The following is a 14742-nucleotide window of genomic DNA, read 5'->3' as shown; positions in this document are numbered from 1 at the left end:
GGGGGACGTTTAGGATGCACTGAGTACCTATCTCCTCTTCTCTCTTCTTAGGGATGAATTTTCATCTCTCCATCACACGTTACTAACTCTACTTTCTCCCCGGAGTCCTTTTGACTTCACGTCTCATAGGGTTGTCGGACCGTGGAATTCCTGCGACCAACTACGCCACTGCCCTGTTGAGACTCTGCCCTGAGGACGGAGGAGCTGTGGGTTTCCCGGTCCGTGCACACAGTCGGGACTCAGGAGCATCTCTGCTGAGGCCTCCAGCGACTTCACGGCTTCCACGGCGACGTAAAGGGACGAGACGGAGGAGGAGGAAAAAGCCCAAAGCGTGTGAGGGGAGGAAGGAAAAGGAGCTGGCAGAGATGGAGACGGCAGATCTCCTTGATGCGTATAGTGATGCTGACACGGACACGTACCCTCCAACCAGATACACGCCGGTCTGGGGTTCAGCGTAGCACATCATTATTGTTCATGTCCACCAGCTGCCTTCAGACTGACACACAGTAGAGGACTCATCTCCGCCCCCTCAGAGGACTTGTGTTTTTATACTGAATGGAGGCTGCAACCTGTTACACTTTAAGCTTTAATTGTGACAGGATGTTGACAACAAAACATTTTGGGTCTATAAAATATATATATTTTATATATAAATTATATATATTTTTTATATACAACTAAACAATGGACAGCGGATGCAGCTGTGACACACGTCATGTTGTTGGTCCTGTTGCCTCGACTCGTGCATTTTATATATTATCTTGTTGTTTTATTTCGCAATATATAATATTTATTTATTATTTATTTCACAACATATTTATCTAACATAATGCTCATATACAGTATCTATATACATATTTATAAAATCTATATGAATATGAAATATATGTATCTATATATATATATATAAATAATATGTATCTATATATATGTATATACATATATATATATGTATATATGTTTATATATATACACATATATTTATATAAAATCTCTCTCTCTATATATATATATAAAAATAATAATATGTATATATATATAAATAATAATATGTATATATATGAGAGCATTATATTAAATAAATGTGTTGTGAAATAAATAATACAAAATTCATTGAGTGAATATCTTATCACATGTGAATCTGTGATGTAATCTGCACTCGACTGAGGGTTTTTGTTCTGAAAACATTTGGACACATCTGCTGTCAGCACATGACTTCTTCCTCCTATACAGCAGCTCCCATATGGCACCAACACACACACACACACACACACACACACAGCCAGAGGACGTGTCTCTGGGTGATGGTTATCACGCCAGCTGTGCGTGTCGAGGACGACGTGAGACGATACGACAGCCGGATGTTTTATCATAAAGGATCAAAAGAATAAAACGAACACGTCGACTCAGACGAGCCGTCTGCGCTGAGCGGCTCGGAACGCCACGCGCCGCCGCTCGCCTGTGGCGTCATGTGAGGCGATATCAGAGAAATGAACTGATGTATGAATGTCAAATTGATGTGGCACCGCGGACGTCTACGGAAACTCTGGTCGCCACGAAGGAACATGGCATCGGGTCAACAGACAGGAAGGAAGGAAGGCAGAAATAAAAGAAAGAATGAAAGAAGGAAGGAAGGAAGAAGGAAGGCAGAAATAAAAGAAAGAATGAAGGAAGGAAGGCAGAAAGAAGGAAGGAAAGAAGGAAGAAAGAAAGAAGGAAGGAATGAAGGAAGAAAGAAAGAAAGAAAGAAGGAAGGAAGGAATGAAGGCAGAAAGAAAGAAAGAAGGAAAGAAAGAAGGAAGGAAAGAAAGAAGGAAGGAATGAGGGCAGAAAAAAAGAAATAAATAAAAGAAAAAAGGAAAGAAAGGAAGGAATAAGCAAGGAAGAAAAACAGAAAGAAAGATGGAAAGAAAGAAAGAATGAAGGAAGGAAGAATGGAGGAAGGAAGGAAATAAAGGATGGAGGAAGGAAGGAAGGAAGGAAGGAAGACTTGAAACTAGAGATTGAGACATACACTACAATGTTTACTGGGGGAATAAATCAAGAGAAAAGGAGAGTCACTATAGAGACTTCTATACAACCAGAGGAGTCGCCCCCTAGTGGTCAGGAGAGAGAATGCAGCTTTAACACATGAAGCATAGACTTCTATACAACCAGAGGAGTCGGCCCCGGATGATGTCAGAATCAATCTCAATCTTAAATAAAATAGTTCTGCTTTGAGCTTGACGATTCTTTTTGGAGTTTTTGTTTGTCTTCCGTCTCTCGTGAATCCCACAACTCCCAACACGCCCAGACGTGTCGTGGGTTAGAGTTCCTCCAGCGGTGGACGGTACTGACAAGATAGTCAGGTTTCCACTCAGCCCACTGGACCGGGCTGTGCCGCTGGCTGATAACTGTGTGTGTGTGTGTGTTGATGCTAATGATGCTAACACAGCACCGTCTCCAGCTGACACAGCGGAACAAAGACGGGGAGAGAGAGACGAGAAGAGGGGACGGGCGGAATAGAGAGAGAAAAACTATATATAGCAAATATATATCATTAGACAAAATCAATAGAGTAAAAGAAAATATAGATATAATGAGTCGGAAGAAGGTTGGAAAAATAAAGAGAAGACGACAGAAAGAGACAGTCGGCTAATTTAAGTCTAGACAGGGCTAGAAAAGTGTCCAGGCAATTACACTCTTAATCTCCGAAGCACACACACACACACACACTCACACACACACACACACACACACACACACACACGTACATTCCTAGCGTTGTGAGGACCACTTCAGTGGCTGCAATGCGTTTCATATGCAGTAACCTACATTGTAGAAAACAACATTAATTATTCACACATCGTGTCTCTGAAACAAAAGGCTCTCTTAAAGCGGCGCATTGGGAAATTAACATCAATAAGACGGCTGTGTTATAATAATTGTTCATATGACGATCCTCGGTGAGGACCCATCCTCTGATGGGAGAACTGAGTGTTTTATTTGAAGCCGCATGTAAAACCAAGCTGTACGATTAACGCCCCGGGGATAACAGATCTATAACATGTCAAACCTACAAGACTGTAGATAATTACAGTTTATTTGGTGGGTCGGTTGAAGTTTAATCTCTATAACTATATTCTCGGGACAAAGTTTTGGTACGGGAAGCGTTTTGGTTTCCATTTGAAGTCCGGTTGTCGTCCCTTTGGGCTACCGACCAATAGCGTTGGAGCTGCCTTTGGTTGCATGCAGATAAACAGTGTTGAAAGCAGAAGAGGCGGAGCCCCCTGGTCCATACCACGCCGCTGTCTGACGAAGACGCCGCTCGGTATCAGCTCGTCTGATTGGCTACTCGGGGAACAATAGTCTGAAATAGCTCGGGTTAGCTAAAAAACGTCGTCAGACCCGATAGCGGGTTCTGAAATTGGAGCGTTGTGGCGCTGAACGCATCATGAAGCTCACGGTTTGGATTGGATCTCAGATCAGATCAGAACAAATGAAGACGGGGAGCGGACAGAACTTTAACCGGTCATCACCGCGGTCCGTTTACCCTCTTGAAACTTCACAATCTCACCCAGACGACCTAAACTCAAGCCCAGTGATGGGAAAATATCCATTTGACTCAATGTCTACCAGCCACTATGGACTCTACCCTCCTCCAGAGACGCCCCCCCCCCCCCCATCCGATCGGAGACTCACCGCTCTTGCCGTCCTTCCCGTCCAGTAAGGGCCGGTAGTCGCTCTTGGAGACCGTCTCTCCCACCTGGTCGTCGTAGCTCTCCTTCTCCAGCGAGGCCACGAAGTCTCTCTTCAGCAGGGCCTCGGCGGGGGCCCCGCCCGGGACCCCGCCTCCGCACCCGCCCAGAGCGTCTCGCAGGCTCAGGTCCATCGTCCTGTTGCTGAAGAGAAAAAAATAAGGGGGGGGGGGGGGAGGGGCGTTTACTATCCGGTGCTTTTTGTCTTCCTCCCAACTGCCGTCATCGATACAACCCTAACTCCTTCATAACGTTCACGATACGTACGTGACTGAGCCCGCCACGCTTTATACAAGCCCAGTTCATCCGCCGTTAGTGATTAAGAGTCGAAGCTTGAATATGAATTAAATATGTGGAAGTCAATATAAGTGGTTGAATGGGTTGTACACGTTCTGAGTTAGAAAAAGACCATCAATCTACCGAGGAACGAAAACACGAGGTCGGGCCGCACCAATCACGCCAATCCCTCTCAACACAAAGGGGTCCAGATCAGTAGAGCATTAAAACAACACATCTAACGGGAGTCGTGAACACGTTCTGTTGGGGTTTTATTATCTTTAACGATACGCATGAACCCTTAATGGAAACAGATGACTCGTGGTTCTAAAGTCATGCACCAAATCATCCAGTGTAACCGGGCGGTGATATATCCTCGCCGATTGGCCGTTAAGATGCCGCCAGCGTGTTGACTGACACTGAAAACACCGGGTGCCAGAGTTTTGCTGTGCGTCACACAGTGGCGGTTCGTCCATAGAGGGCGCTAGGGCGCCGCCCCTCTTAAAATTTTAAGATGAAAAAAAAAAAAAAAAAATCCTGTCAAAAAACATTATATGCCAAATCATTTAAATAGTAAATATACCGTGTTGACGCGCTAAATGTGTGTGGGAGACCGTCAGCCTGTCAACAACCACTTAAGTTAATGTGAAAAAATATAATATATCGCCATTATCACGGAGAGAAGCCCCTCCCCTTCTTCAAGACACCGGCCCAATGTGTGTGTACGGCATCGAGAAAACATTTCAGTCGTTTCGGCAAGGACGGCTTCTCATTGGCGGATGAAACGTGAATCTTGGGTCACAAAAATGTGCGCCATGGCCACTGGTCACGTCACGTGGACTATTCGGCAGATCAGAGACCCGTATGTTCCCTCAGCCCATAGAGCAGTGTTGCCAGGTCCGCGGTTTTCCCGCGGAATCGGGCTACTTTTGAAGTGTTGCCGCGGGTTGAATTTGTTGTCCGTTGGTTCGGGTAGACCTATTTTGCATGCAAATTACATGAATATCTTTAAATAAAAATCCATATTTTAAATGAAATAATTTATTCATGCCCAAATCCTACCAAACTGACTCCAGATCAGCACGTAGGCTACACACATTTTATTTATGATAATATACTGTATCTAATTACACAAGGCCATTTTAGGACCTAGGTGAAATAACTGTTTAGGGAAACCTGCTTTTAATGCTGGCAAACTAAACATATGTTGTTACTTTGTAGATATTACAATACATTTGGCAATGATAGCAATGCTGTTGGACTTTAAAAGCAGTGCATATGGTTTGGCACGGGCATATTTTGAGTTCTGATATTGGGCTGGTTTTGATTGGCCATTAGGCTGGTTTTGTCACACAGACCTGGCAACCCTGCTCACAATGGTTTCATATTGCTGAGGGTGAGTTGAGTGAAAAACGATGTAGCACTATTTTGGCTATATTCTTTAATAAAAATTAACCGTTTATGTTACATACAGTAATGGTCGCTAATACGATCACGGCGTCCAGCTGTCGTGTCATTTAGACCGTCAACATATACGTTTGGTGGCGGTCTCATTGAGCCACTTTGGCAACGTTTGTTTAGCTACATCTGGTCGCCCCGACGTATATTTTCCTTGTGTAAATTGTGTTGTTTTGCGTGTATAGGAAGTGGAAGTGCAGAGACAGATCAGAAGGCAAATGTGTGTGTTCTGTTGTCTTTTGCAGGGATGTGTTTCCCTTTTGTTCAAAGTTAGAATTTTCGCTGTTTCTGCTGAAATGACTCTAGCTCATGTAGTTATTTATTTTGTCCATTAGGGGTCTCTGTTTTCCCCTTGTATGTTACATGTAATGGGTTTTGATGAGAATTGTTATTATTTATATTTAATGTGGTCCTGTCTTCCATGGACAATGGTTTTATATTGCTGAGGGAAGTGGAAGTGCAGAGACAGATCAGAAGGCTAATGTGTGTGTTCTGTTGTCTTCTGCAGAATAAATAAGTGCTGGGAAAATCCACCATCTGAGCCGACTTCTTCCATGCCCGTTCCACATCTGTAACATCTGCTCTGAACCTCTTTCATGTGAGGGTGAAACTCTTTTATTTTGCAAACCTCTGAAACCCAGCCCAATGTTTCTTAAAGCTGCTCTGAACCTCTCATCCCCAAAGTTACAGTGTGTTGGACAGTGTTGAGCACAGTGTGTTCTTTAAATAAAGCTTTGTTTTTTACAATATTCTACTCAAAACCTCTTTTCTTCTCATTGTTGAGTGCTATTTAAACCGCGTCGCCCAACTGCGCCCCCCCCCCCCAAAAAAATCACCAGCCGCCACTGGTCACACACCGCTCCTATCATTTGTTGGTGAATTAGCATATGAATGATTGTGTTATGGCCAAAAAAGAGTGTTTTGTGATGTCACGGTGGCATGAAATGTTGCGTCTGACAAGAGTTTAGAAGGATTAAGGCTGTGGAATAGATTTATACAAAAGTAAAAAGCGTCAGGTCGGCAAATAAATCGGTTTAGTGCATGCACAGTTTTCATCATCATTTCATATCGGACACTGGTGGAAAGGTTTCACTGAACCAACCCTGCATCGGTTACCATAGCGATGCATGGAGATGGAGCATGTCTGGGATTCATGTTTTGCTCCGTCCGCTCAACGATGTCCCAACAACCCTCAATAAACTGTTTCTGCTTGTCCCTCCATCCACCGGCCAGAAAACAAGCTGCCATTGTCTTGCAACTGTACCACACACACACACACACACACACACACACACACACACACACACACACACACACACACACACAAACACACACCCGCACACACAAATGTTGCCTGTACTTCTATCTATTATCTATTCTATTTGCGAGGACACTCATTGAAATACTGCAGTCCCTGGCTCCTTTCACTAACCTTAACAACTAAATGTCTGACCTTTAACCCTAAACTGAGTCTCACTCTGACCGGAACCTTACATCCAAGTCGGAGCCCTTTAACTTTCCCTTTGAAGGAAATGAGGACCTGTTAAAATATCTTCACTTTACAAGAAAGTCAGATGAAAATATCGATTGGTCATTTGCCAACTATCTATTTGGGGCGGCTGTAGCTCAGTGGGGTAAGGGGGTCGTCCTGCAACCCCAAGGTTGTCGGTTCGATCCCGGCTCTCCCCATTAGTTGCAAGTCGAAGTGTCCTTGAGCAAGGCACTGAACCCCCAGTTGCTTCCCGGGCGCATCACTGCAGCCCACTGCTCCTTAATAACTAAGGATGGGTTAAATGCAGAGAACTAATTTCCCCTTGGGGATTAATAAAGTATATATCTATCTATCTTATCATCTATCGGATTAATGGCCAACCACTTTCATAAACGTCTGCTGCGGTGGACAACACAAGACATTTGAGGACGTCATCTTGGGCTGTGAGAAACACTAATGAGACTGGTCCCCACAAAGATAGATGTACAAGAACGCACACACACACACATACACACGGGCTGGTATAGCAGCCAGTGTGAGGACACACAGTAGGGAGCGGAACTGTGGGCCATTGTTTACACACACACAAATGAACACACACACACACAAATGAACACACACACACATTCACGTTGTGTTTCTCACTCTTGAACAGCTTTCACTGGTTTCTCTCTCGGACTTTATTTCATTGTCTCATATTTCTCTCAGATATATTTTGTCCAACAAATTATTCTTCCTGAAATGCTTTAACACAGTTTGTTTTGTAATCGCACCGCGCTCGCTCTTTCTCCCTCCAACACACACACACACACACTGAATAATTCCTCCGCTCCAGTTCGAAAAATGAACCAATCCCAAATAGAGGGATTGCCCTCTTGAGCGTATTATTCTGCAATATTCATCACTCCATTGGAGAGGCTTCATAAAGCGGAATATTCAGTGGCCTGGAGCCGCCGTTGATTGTTTTCTCTTCCCCATTCTGCCTCCCGTTAGTCCTAGGGTCACTGGCACCACCTGAACTAATAGCCCGAGTCAGGTAACAAGCGTGTATTTGAACCCAATGCGATCGTTTCAATATCAGTTTTGTGTTTTCAGGTTTTTTTATTGCCCCCAAGTGGACAAAAGAAATGCATCAATGCAGCTTGGAAGCAGATACAGTATGTCACTACGGCCAATCGCAATGCAACGTTAACTTTCTAAGCATTTTAAACAGAAGCACCACGATGTAACTGTTCACTGAAAAGGTGTGTGTGTGTGTGTGTGTGTGTGTGTGTGTGTGTGTGTGTTTTTGGGAGACGGGAGTGAGATGATGATGAAATGGTGATGACGATGACAATGATGGTTGTTGGGGGCAGACAGCTGTTGCACTCTGGGGGATTAAAAACTATATCTGTACCCACAATCCCTTGCTCAAGCACCCGCCACCTCTCCCTCTTTGTACACAGCCTTCTGCTACATAATCATCTCATCCTCCCAAACCGACTGCTCTCATGCAAGCAGACACACACACACACACACACACACACACACTGATTGGCAGGACATCAAACACATAACTGTTCCATGGAAACACAAGAGAGATTTGGTTGATATTTATGTGCTCATGCGTGTGTGTGAGAGAACATGAACCGTCATCTAAATTAATCTCCATAACCGTCCCACACACTCCTCCTGTCTGATAGCAGGAACCCAACATGTATGGGGAAAATAATGTGACAGGTAAGATTCACATACGTATTAAATACACATCCTCATACACTTGTTATGACTTTAGTTCGTACGTAAGAAAATTGTTTCCATTGTCACAAATTCTCCTCCAGGTCTCGTGGGTATCTCATAATTTCTAAATTCTATTATTAAATCACACTGTCCCTTTAAATCAGTGTCCCTTTAAATCAGACTGTCCATTTAAATCACACTGTCCCTTTAAATCAGTGTCCCTTTAAATCAGACTGTCCCTTTAAATCACTCTGTCCCTTTATATCACTCTTACTTTAAATCACACTGTCCCTTTTGAGACTGTGGGCCTGCATTGGTGCGCAGTGGGACTGTGGGCCTGCATTGGTCTGCTGCTTGCTAAGACCTGATGAGGAAGAGATGCACTCTCAGATGAAGAGGAAGTAAACCCAGGCTTTGGTTGGAGGGAGAAACACTCCTACTTTGAAACTTTACGGAGGGCTCGGATGTCACATGTGGCAGCGATGACCTTTTCAGGAAGGTGGTGTAAGGACTGAAGGAGGGCGGCTGTGGGCACCGCCGGCTTTTCACGCTAATGCACGGCTGCAGATGCACAGGAGTGTTGGTGGAATATTCACTTTCATTAGGGGTGTGAAGAAATTAGAGGAACGGAATATGTTGAGTACTGAAGAACTGAATACTGAGCAAATGGCCTTTAAGCTGCATCATATTTTTTAATTATCTGGAATGTCTGCAGTCCAGGAGAGAAAAGAGAGAAGTCTTCTTTTTAAATGCAGTTTGTGTGATCTCGTCTCCTACGTTCCACCTTAAATGTACGCGTTTACAGCGGGATCTCTTGAAAGGTTCAAAACGCTCATCTGTAAGACGATACGGAGGAGTTCAACCCGTCACCTCTAAAACCAGCGGCACTGCAACGTGACAGTGAGTGCTGAGCTCTCCCATAAAGCTGCTGACGCCGGACACCAATCAGACGAAGCGTAATGTGCTGAGGTCGTGACTGAGGCCACGAGGATGAGAAGCTCGGAGGGAAACTACCAAGAGGTGTGGTTGGTGTGAAACATAAACATAGATATAGAGGACGGATATATGGATTATCGGACTGATTTTGGTTTTCAAAAGGATTATTTATAAAACCATTTTTGATGGTTATAAGTGTGATTGAGAGGTATGTATATGGAAGATGTATATGTGTATGTATATATATATATATCTTTGTAGATATATATATTTGTATATATATGTATGTGTATATATATATATAATTATTACTTTTCTTCATGCTTTTTCTTTATTTTATATTAAATATTTATTAATTTAAAAATAATCATTTCGGATAGGAATATATCAGCATTTTTGCTTCCACAGATACCTTTTCAGTCTTTCCGTTTTGTATATTTATAGAATAATATTGTATTGAATTGCAATGATTGACTGAATAAAATACAAAATACCCTCAATAAATTCAGTGAGTTAAAGGTTCAGGGCCCGACTTCAGTTGAATGGTGTGCTGCCCCCTGTATGTCATGTGACGTATAGCAGCTAGATACAACATGTTGACCCCATTTAGTCGGCTCGTAATCCATGTGTCGACTTGTCTCGTCCAGCTTCAGGAACTGTTCTCGTTTGCCGTCTTCCTGATTGAATCGTGGCGACGGGAAGTACGATGTTCTCCTTCTCCTGTCTCTTTACAACACAGGTGTGACGCTGGACGGCAGCGCTGCTGTCTGATTGGACGATGGACATGTCAGACGTGGATGAGTGACAGGAGAGAAGTCCATGCAGGACAAAAGGGGGAAATAAAAGCGAACGCGCCACCTGGGCCGGAACTAACACAAAAAAACCTGTCATGGCTGCCGGGCCAAGTTGCCATGGTGACTCAGCAGCTTCTCGCCGTCTCTCACTTGACAGGGAACAAACTACGACGGCGGGCGTTTCTCTGATGAGCGGCAGTTTCAATTACTGCTGACAACACACTGTGTCGACGTATCCACACACACACACACACACACACACACACACACGTGGCGTTGGTGCGTGAGCGAGAGCTGCAGACAGTCGGCCAACGATGACTAACGGGGCAGATCTGTCAGATGTGGCTCAGTGCTCGTGTTTTCAAAGCGAGAGGCGTTCAAGGGAAGGAGACGAGATGAAGACCGCGAGTGAAGGTGACCAAACATAGGAATGTGGTTAAAGGTTTTTTTTCAATAGATGGCTGCAGGAATGAGTTATCATGACGGTCCATATGAAGGGACCACATAGTTACGTTCTCTCATGTGGGAATTAAATACACCACAAGTGTTTCCTCACTTAACTAAACATGTTTCAAGTGAACTATCGCAGTACAAAACTAGAACGGGCACTCGGTAGAGCGCATACCTTCGCATATCACAAGATTGGGCATTGAATTATGAACATGTTGGCATTAGTTGCATGCCAATTGGATACAAATTGACTGTGCTTTGGTAAAAAGAAGATTTTGACCTTTTCATGACCGTGACCTTTGACCCGATCGATCCCAAAATCTAATCAAATGGTCCCCGGATAATAACCAATCATCCCACCAAATTTCATGCGATTCGGTTTAATACTTTTTAGTTATGCGAATAACTCGCATACAAATAAATAATGAATAAATAAATAAATACACGGCGATCAAAACATAACCTTCCGCATTTTCAATGCGAAGGTAAACATGTAACACATGTCCATCTGTACACTGACTATGTGTATGCACACAAATACAGTCATAAGACAAGTCTGAGTGAACTACATTGGGGTATTCCCCATAAGTCTTATCAATTCAGATTGTCAGAGACATTTGAGTTAGCAGGTGCTTGTTATTCAATTTAGTCGAAAACATGTTGCTTCATGGGATCTGGATAACCATAATGACGATCATTATCCTCCGATATTTAGTCAAATATGTGATCAGGACACCGTTGAATTTTTTCTCGTCTCCAATCTCTGATCATGTGACTTTGTGAACAACCAATCGGTGCTTGAATTCAGTTCAGTTATGATGCGTTCAGGGTCTGTTCAGTGAAAATGAGTACTTGAGGCGAATGTAAATTATAATGTTATTATAAAATATATTGTAGGTGAGATACTTAAATAAATATGTCTGTTTGAAGGACAGAGCTATATATAATAGATTAATTATAAGCTGTTTACACTGAACTCAAAGCAGATTATAATACATCAATACAACTGACAATGACAACATGCGTTTAAATTGAGTTGTGTTTTTATAAAGAAATAAAACACTTTAGATGGATTATAGCAAAGTAAAGGTGTAACATTTAGAATGTTTGATGGTTTAATGACTTAAGAGGTGTTGACAAGGTTGTCGGGACGGTTACATACTTAATGCAGCCGCTAGTCTGGAGAGATGGGTTCGCCGCACAATTCAAATTAAAATGTTGGGGATTGACAAAAGAAACATTTAGTTTGAGTCATTTACCAAACTATTGTTTTTGCCATCGATACTAATTGATGATCATTCATTCTCCATATTAACAGATATAGAACTATGTGTTGTTTGATTATAGCAGCTGGTCTACAAGGACCCAGACCATTTATCATTTAAACACCTCTGAGGCCAATAAACCATCAACTATTCTAAATGTTATCCTTTTACTGTTCGTTATAGTCATCTATAATGGGTTTTGTCTCCAGAAAAACACCCAATTGAAATTATGTGGAAATAAAACATTGTATTTTTATGGATTAAAACAAATCTTGCTGTAGTCTTAATGATATTGATGATATAATCTGTTTAGAGCTAGTGTCAATAATATTAAACAGCTCATAATTCAACTCTAATAACTTTGTTAAAAAAAAACCCACTAAAAAAACTACATTTAAATAAATTACACATAAACACATCACGATAATGTTATAATTTACCTTCGCCCAAAAATAATTTTCACAGAGCAGAGCCTGAACGCATCATGATGTAACTGAATCTTGGTTCGCTGGCCGTTAGCGGTGCTGCTAACGTGACTAGCTCTCCTGTTGGTTTCAACACTGATCGGTTGTTTACAGTGTAAACACTGCAACATTATATCTCTCTGTGAAGATTAACGTTAAACTGTCCAACAATCCAACAAACAAACATTAATCTGAATGGGCCACTCAGCACAATGAGTTACTCTGATTACTCTGAGTACATTCGCATGAAGTCAGAATTCAACGCAGGACTTTTCCCCGTCTCTCCTCACACTGCCACGGTCTCAAAGCAAAAGCACTTGGCGTGGTCTATTTTCGAAAGGAGAGAGTGGGAGGAGAGACAAAGGACACAAGAAAGGACGCAAAAAAGGATGCAGATGGAAGCAGCTCGAGGCTGTAAGTGTCCTTTGGAAAGGAAACAAACTAAGTCAACGTCCTTTGCTCAACGTTTCCTTGGGCAAAACCTACGATGTGATGGTAACACAAGGCTGCAGATCTGTATGGAGGCGCGTAGAACTGGTACCGCATGTGGAGCCCAGTCAGTTCAACAACTTTCACATCAATAGTTTCAAATAGGAACTAGAACGGGCACTCGGTAGAGCGCATACCTTCACATATCACAAGATCGGGCATTGAATTATGAACATTTTGGCATTAGTTGCATGCCAATTGGATAAAAAATTGGCCGCGCTATGGTAAAAAGAAGATGTTGACCTTTTCATGACCTTGACCTTGACCTTTGACCCAATCGATCCCAAAATCTAATCAAATGGTCCCCGGATCATCCCACCAAATTTCATGCGATTCGGTTTAATACTTTTTGAGTTATGCGAATAACACCCATACAAATAAATAAATACACGGCGATCAAAACATAACCTTCCACATTTTCAATGCAAAGGTAATCAGACACGTGTACAATGCCCTCAAATCAAGTTTACTTGTACTGTATAGATACTATACGAGTGTACACTGGACACCAGGCACAGATAGACCCCTAGTGGTGCTCAAGCTCCTCCCCTTTTGCCCTGGATGAGAAAAGTGCCCCTTCTGCTGGAGACCAATTTTTTCTTTATTCATAACTATTGAAGAATAAAAATACCTCTCTCTGTCATCAATTCCCCCCAAATGTGTTTTGATATCTGACGGGGCATTTATTTGAGTTCTTGTGAGAATTTTGCCCCGAGCTCCTCCTCCTCCTCCTCCTCCTCCTCCTCGCACGTTTATTATACGTCATTTTTCGCTCCTATCATTTTGTAAATGAAAATAAATTGTAATTGTTAATAGAAAACATGTCATTGTGTTCAGCTCTCATGTCTCACGACACAATGTGTTTCAGGTGTTGCCTAGCAACAAATTACTTGCTAACTTCAAGTGACAGTGATCAATAGATAAATCATCTTGGCGATGGGTGCCCTTTTTTGTGTTTGAGCACCTGCCCCCCAACATGTCTGTGCACGTGAATGCTGGACTGACACCAGAAGACTTTCCCTAGTCCTGGAACCCACATAACAATAAAACCCAAATACACATATTACATTGAAACCTCGTTTATTTTGCTTTAAATATGATATATATTGTTGGTTAGTTGTAGAAATGTGCTAGTGATGTGCTTGTAATGGTTTTGCTAAACTTCCCAGGAAAGCAATGAATTTAACAGTGGAGACCAGCGGTCAACGAGGAATAAATCATTGAGAAGTATTACATTGGGACTGGTTTAGCTGGCCAAGGAACTGAGGCTCCTTAGCCAATCAAATCTGCGACCCGGGAGTGAGATACGAGCTCACGGAGAGGAGAGACGGAAGTGAGAGAATAACGTCAATCAGATCAAATACATTCTTAACACGGCGTTCTCTAAAGAGAGGGAAAAGCCGACATTAAAAAAACTGTTTTTTTTAAACAATCATGCTTGGACTTCATCATTTTCCATGTGTTTCAAACGCGTGGTGGTTGTTGAAAGCGGCAATGTGGAGCGCCACTTCGAGACAAAGCACGGAAAATAAACTGTCACGAATTCCCCACCTTCCTAGTTAAAATTCATCCTGCTTACACGTTTAATTAACTCTCCTGTCATTCCAGATCCTGTCATCCTCACCTGATTGTCCCTCATTCCCTTCACCTGGTCCTCACGCC

At 42.6% G+C, this 14742-nt stretch overlaps 1 protein-coding gene across 2 annotated transcripts in view; it reads right to left on the bottom strand.

Moving 5' to 3' along the window:
• Positions 1 to 14742, bottom strand: part of map4l (microtubule associated protein 4 like) — a 108114-nt gene that overhangs the window by 82584 nt on the left and 10788 nt on the right. For both annotated transcript variants that reach the window (XM_056421154.1, XM_056421155.1), the window contains exon 2: positions 3682 to 3881. In XM_056421154.1, the coding sequence (XP_056277129.1) occupies positions 3682 to 3871 (190 nt within the window). In that variant the 5' untranslated portion in view covers positions 3872 to 3881. The remainder of the gene's footprint in view (positions 1 to 3681; positions 3882 to 14742) is intronic.

The sequence above is a fragment of the Pseudoliparis swirei genome, chromosome 8 (genome assembly GCF_029220125.1).
Source record: "Pseudoliparis swirei isolate HS2019 ecotype Mariana Trench chromosome 8, NWPU_hadal_v1, whole genome shotgun sequence".
NCBI classification, from domain to species: Eukaryota; Metazoa; Chordata; class Actinopteri; order Perciformes; family Liparidae; genus Pseudoliparis; species Pseudoliparis swirei.
Note: the sequence above shows the minus strand (reverse complement) of the source record. Positions and strands in the feature narration are given on the sequence as shown.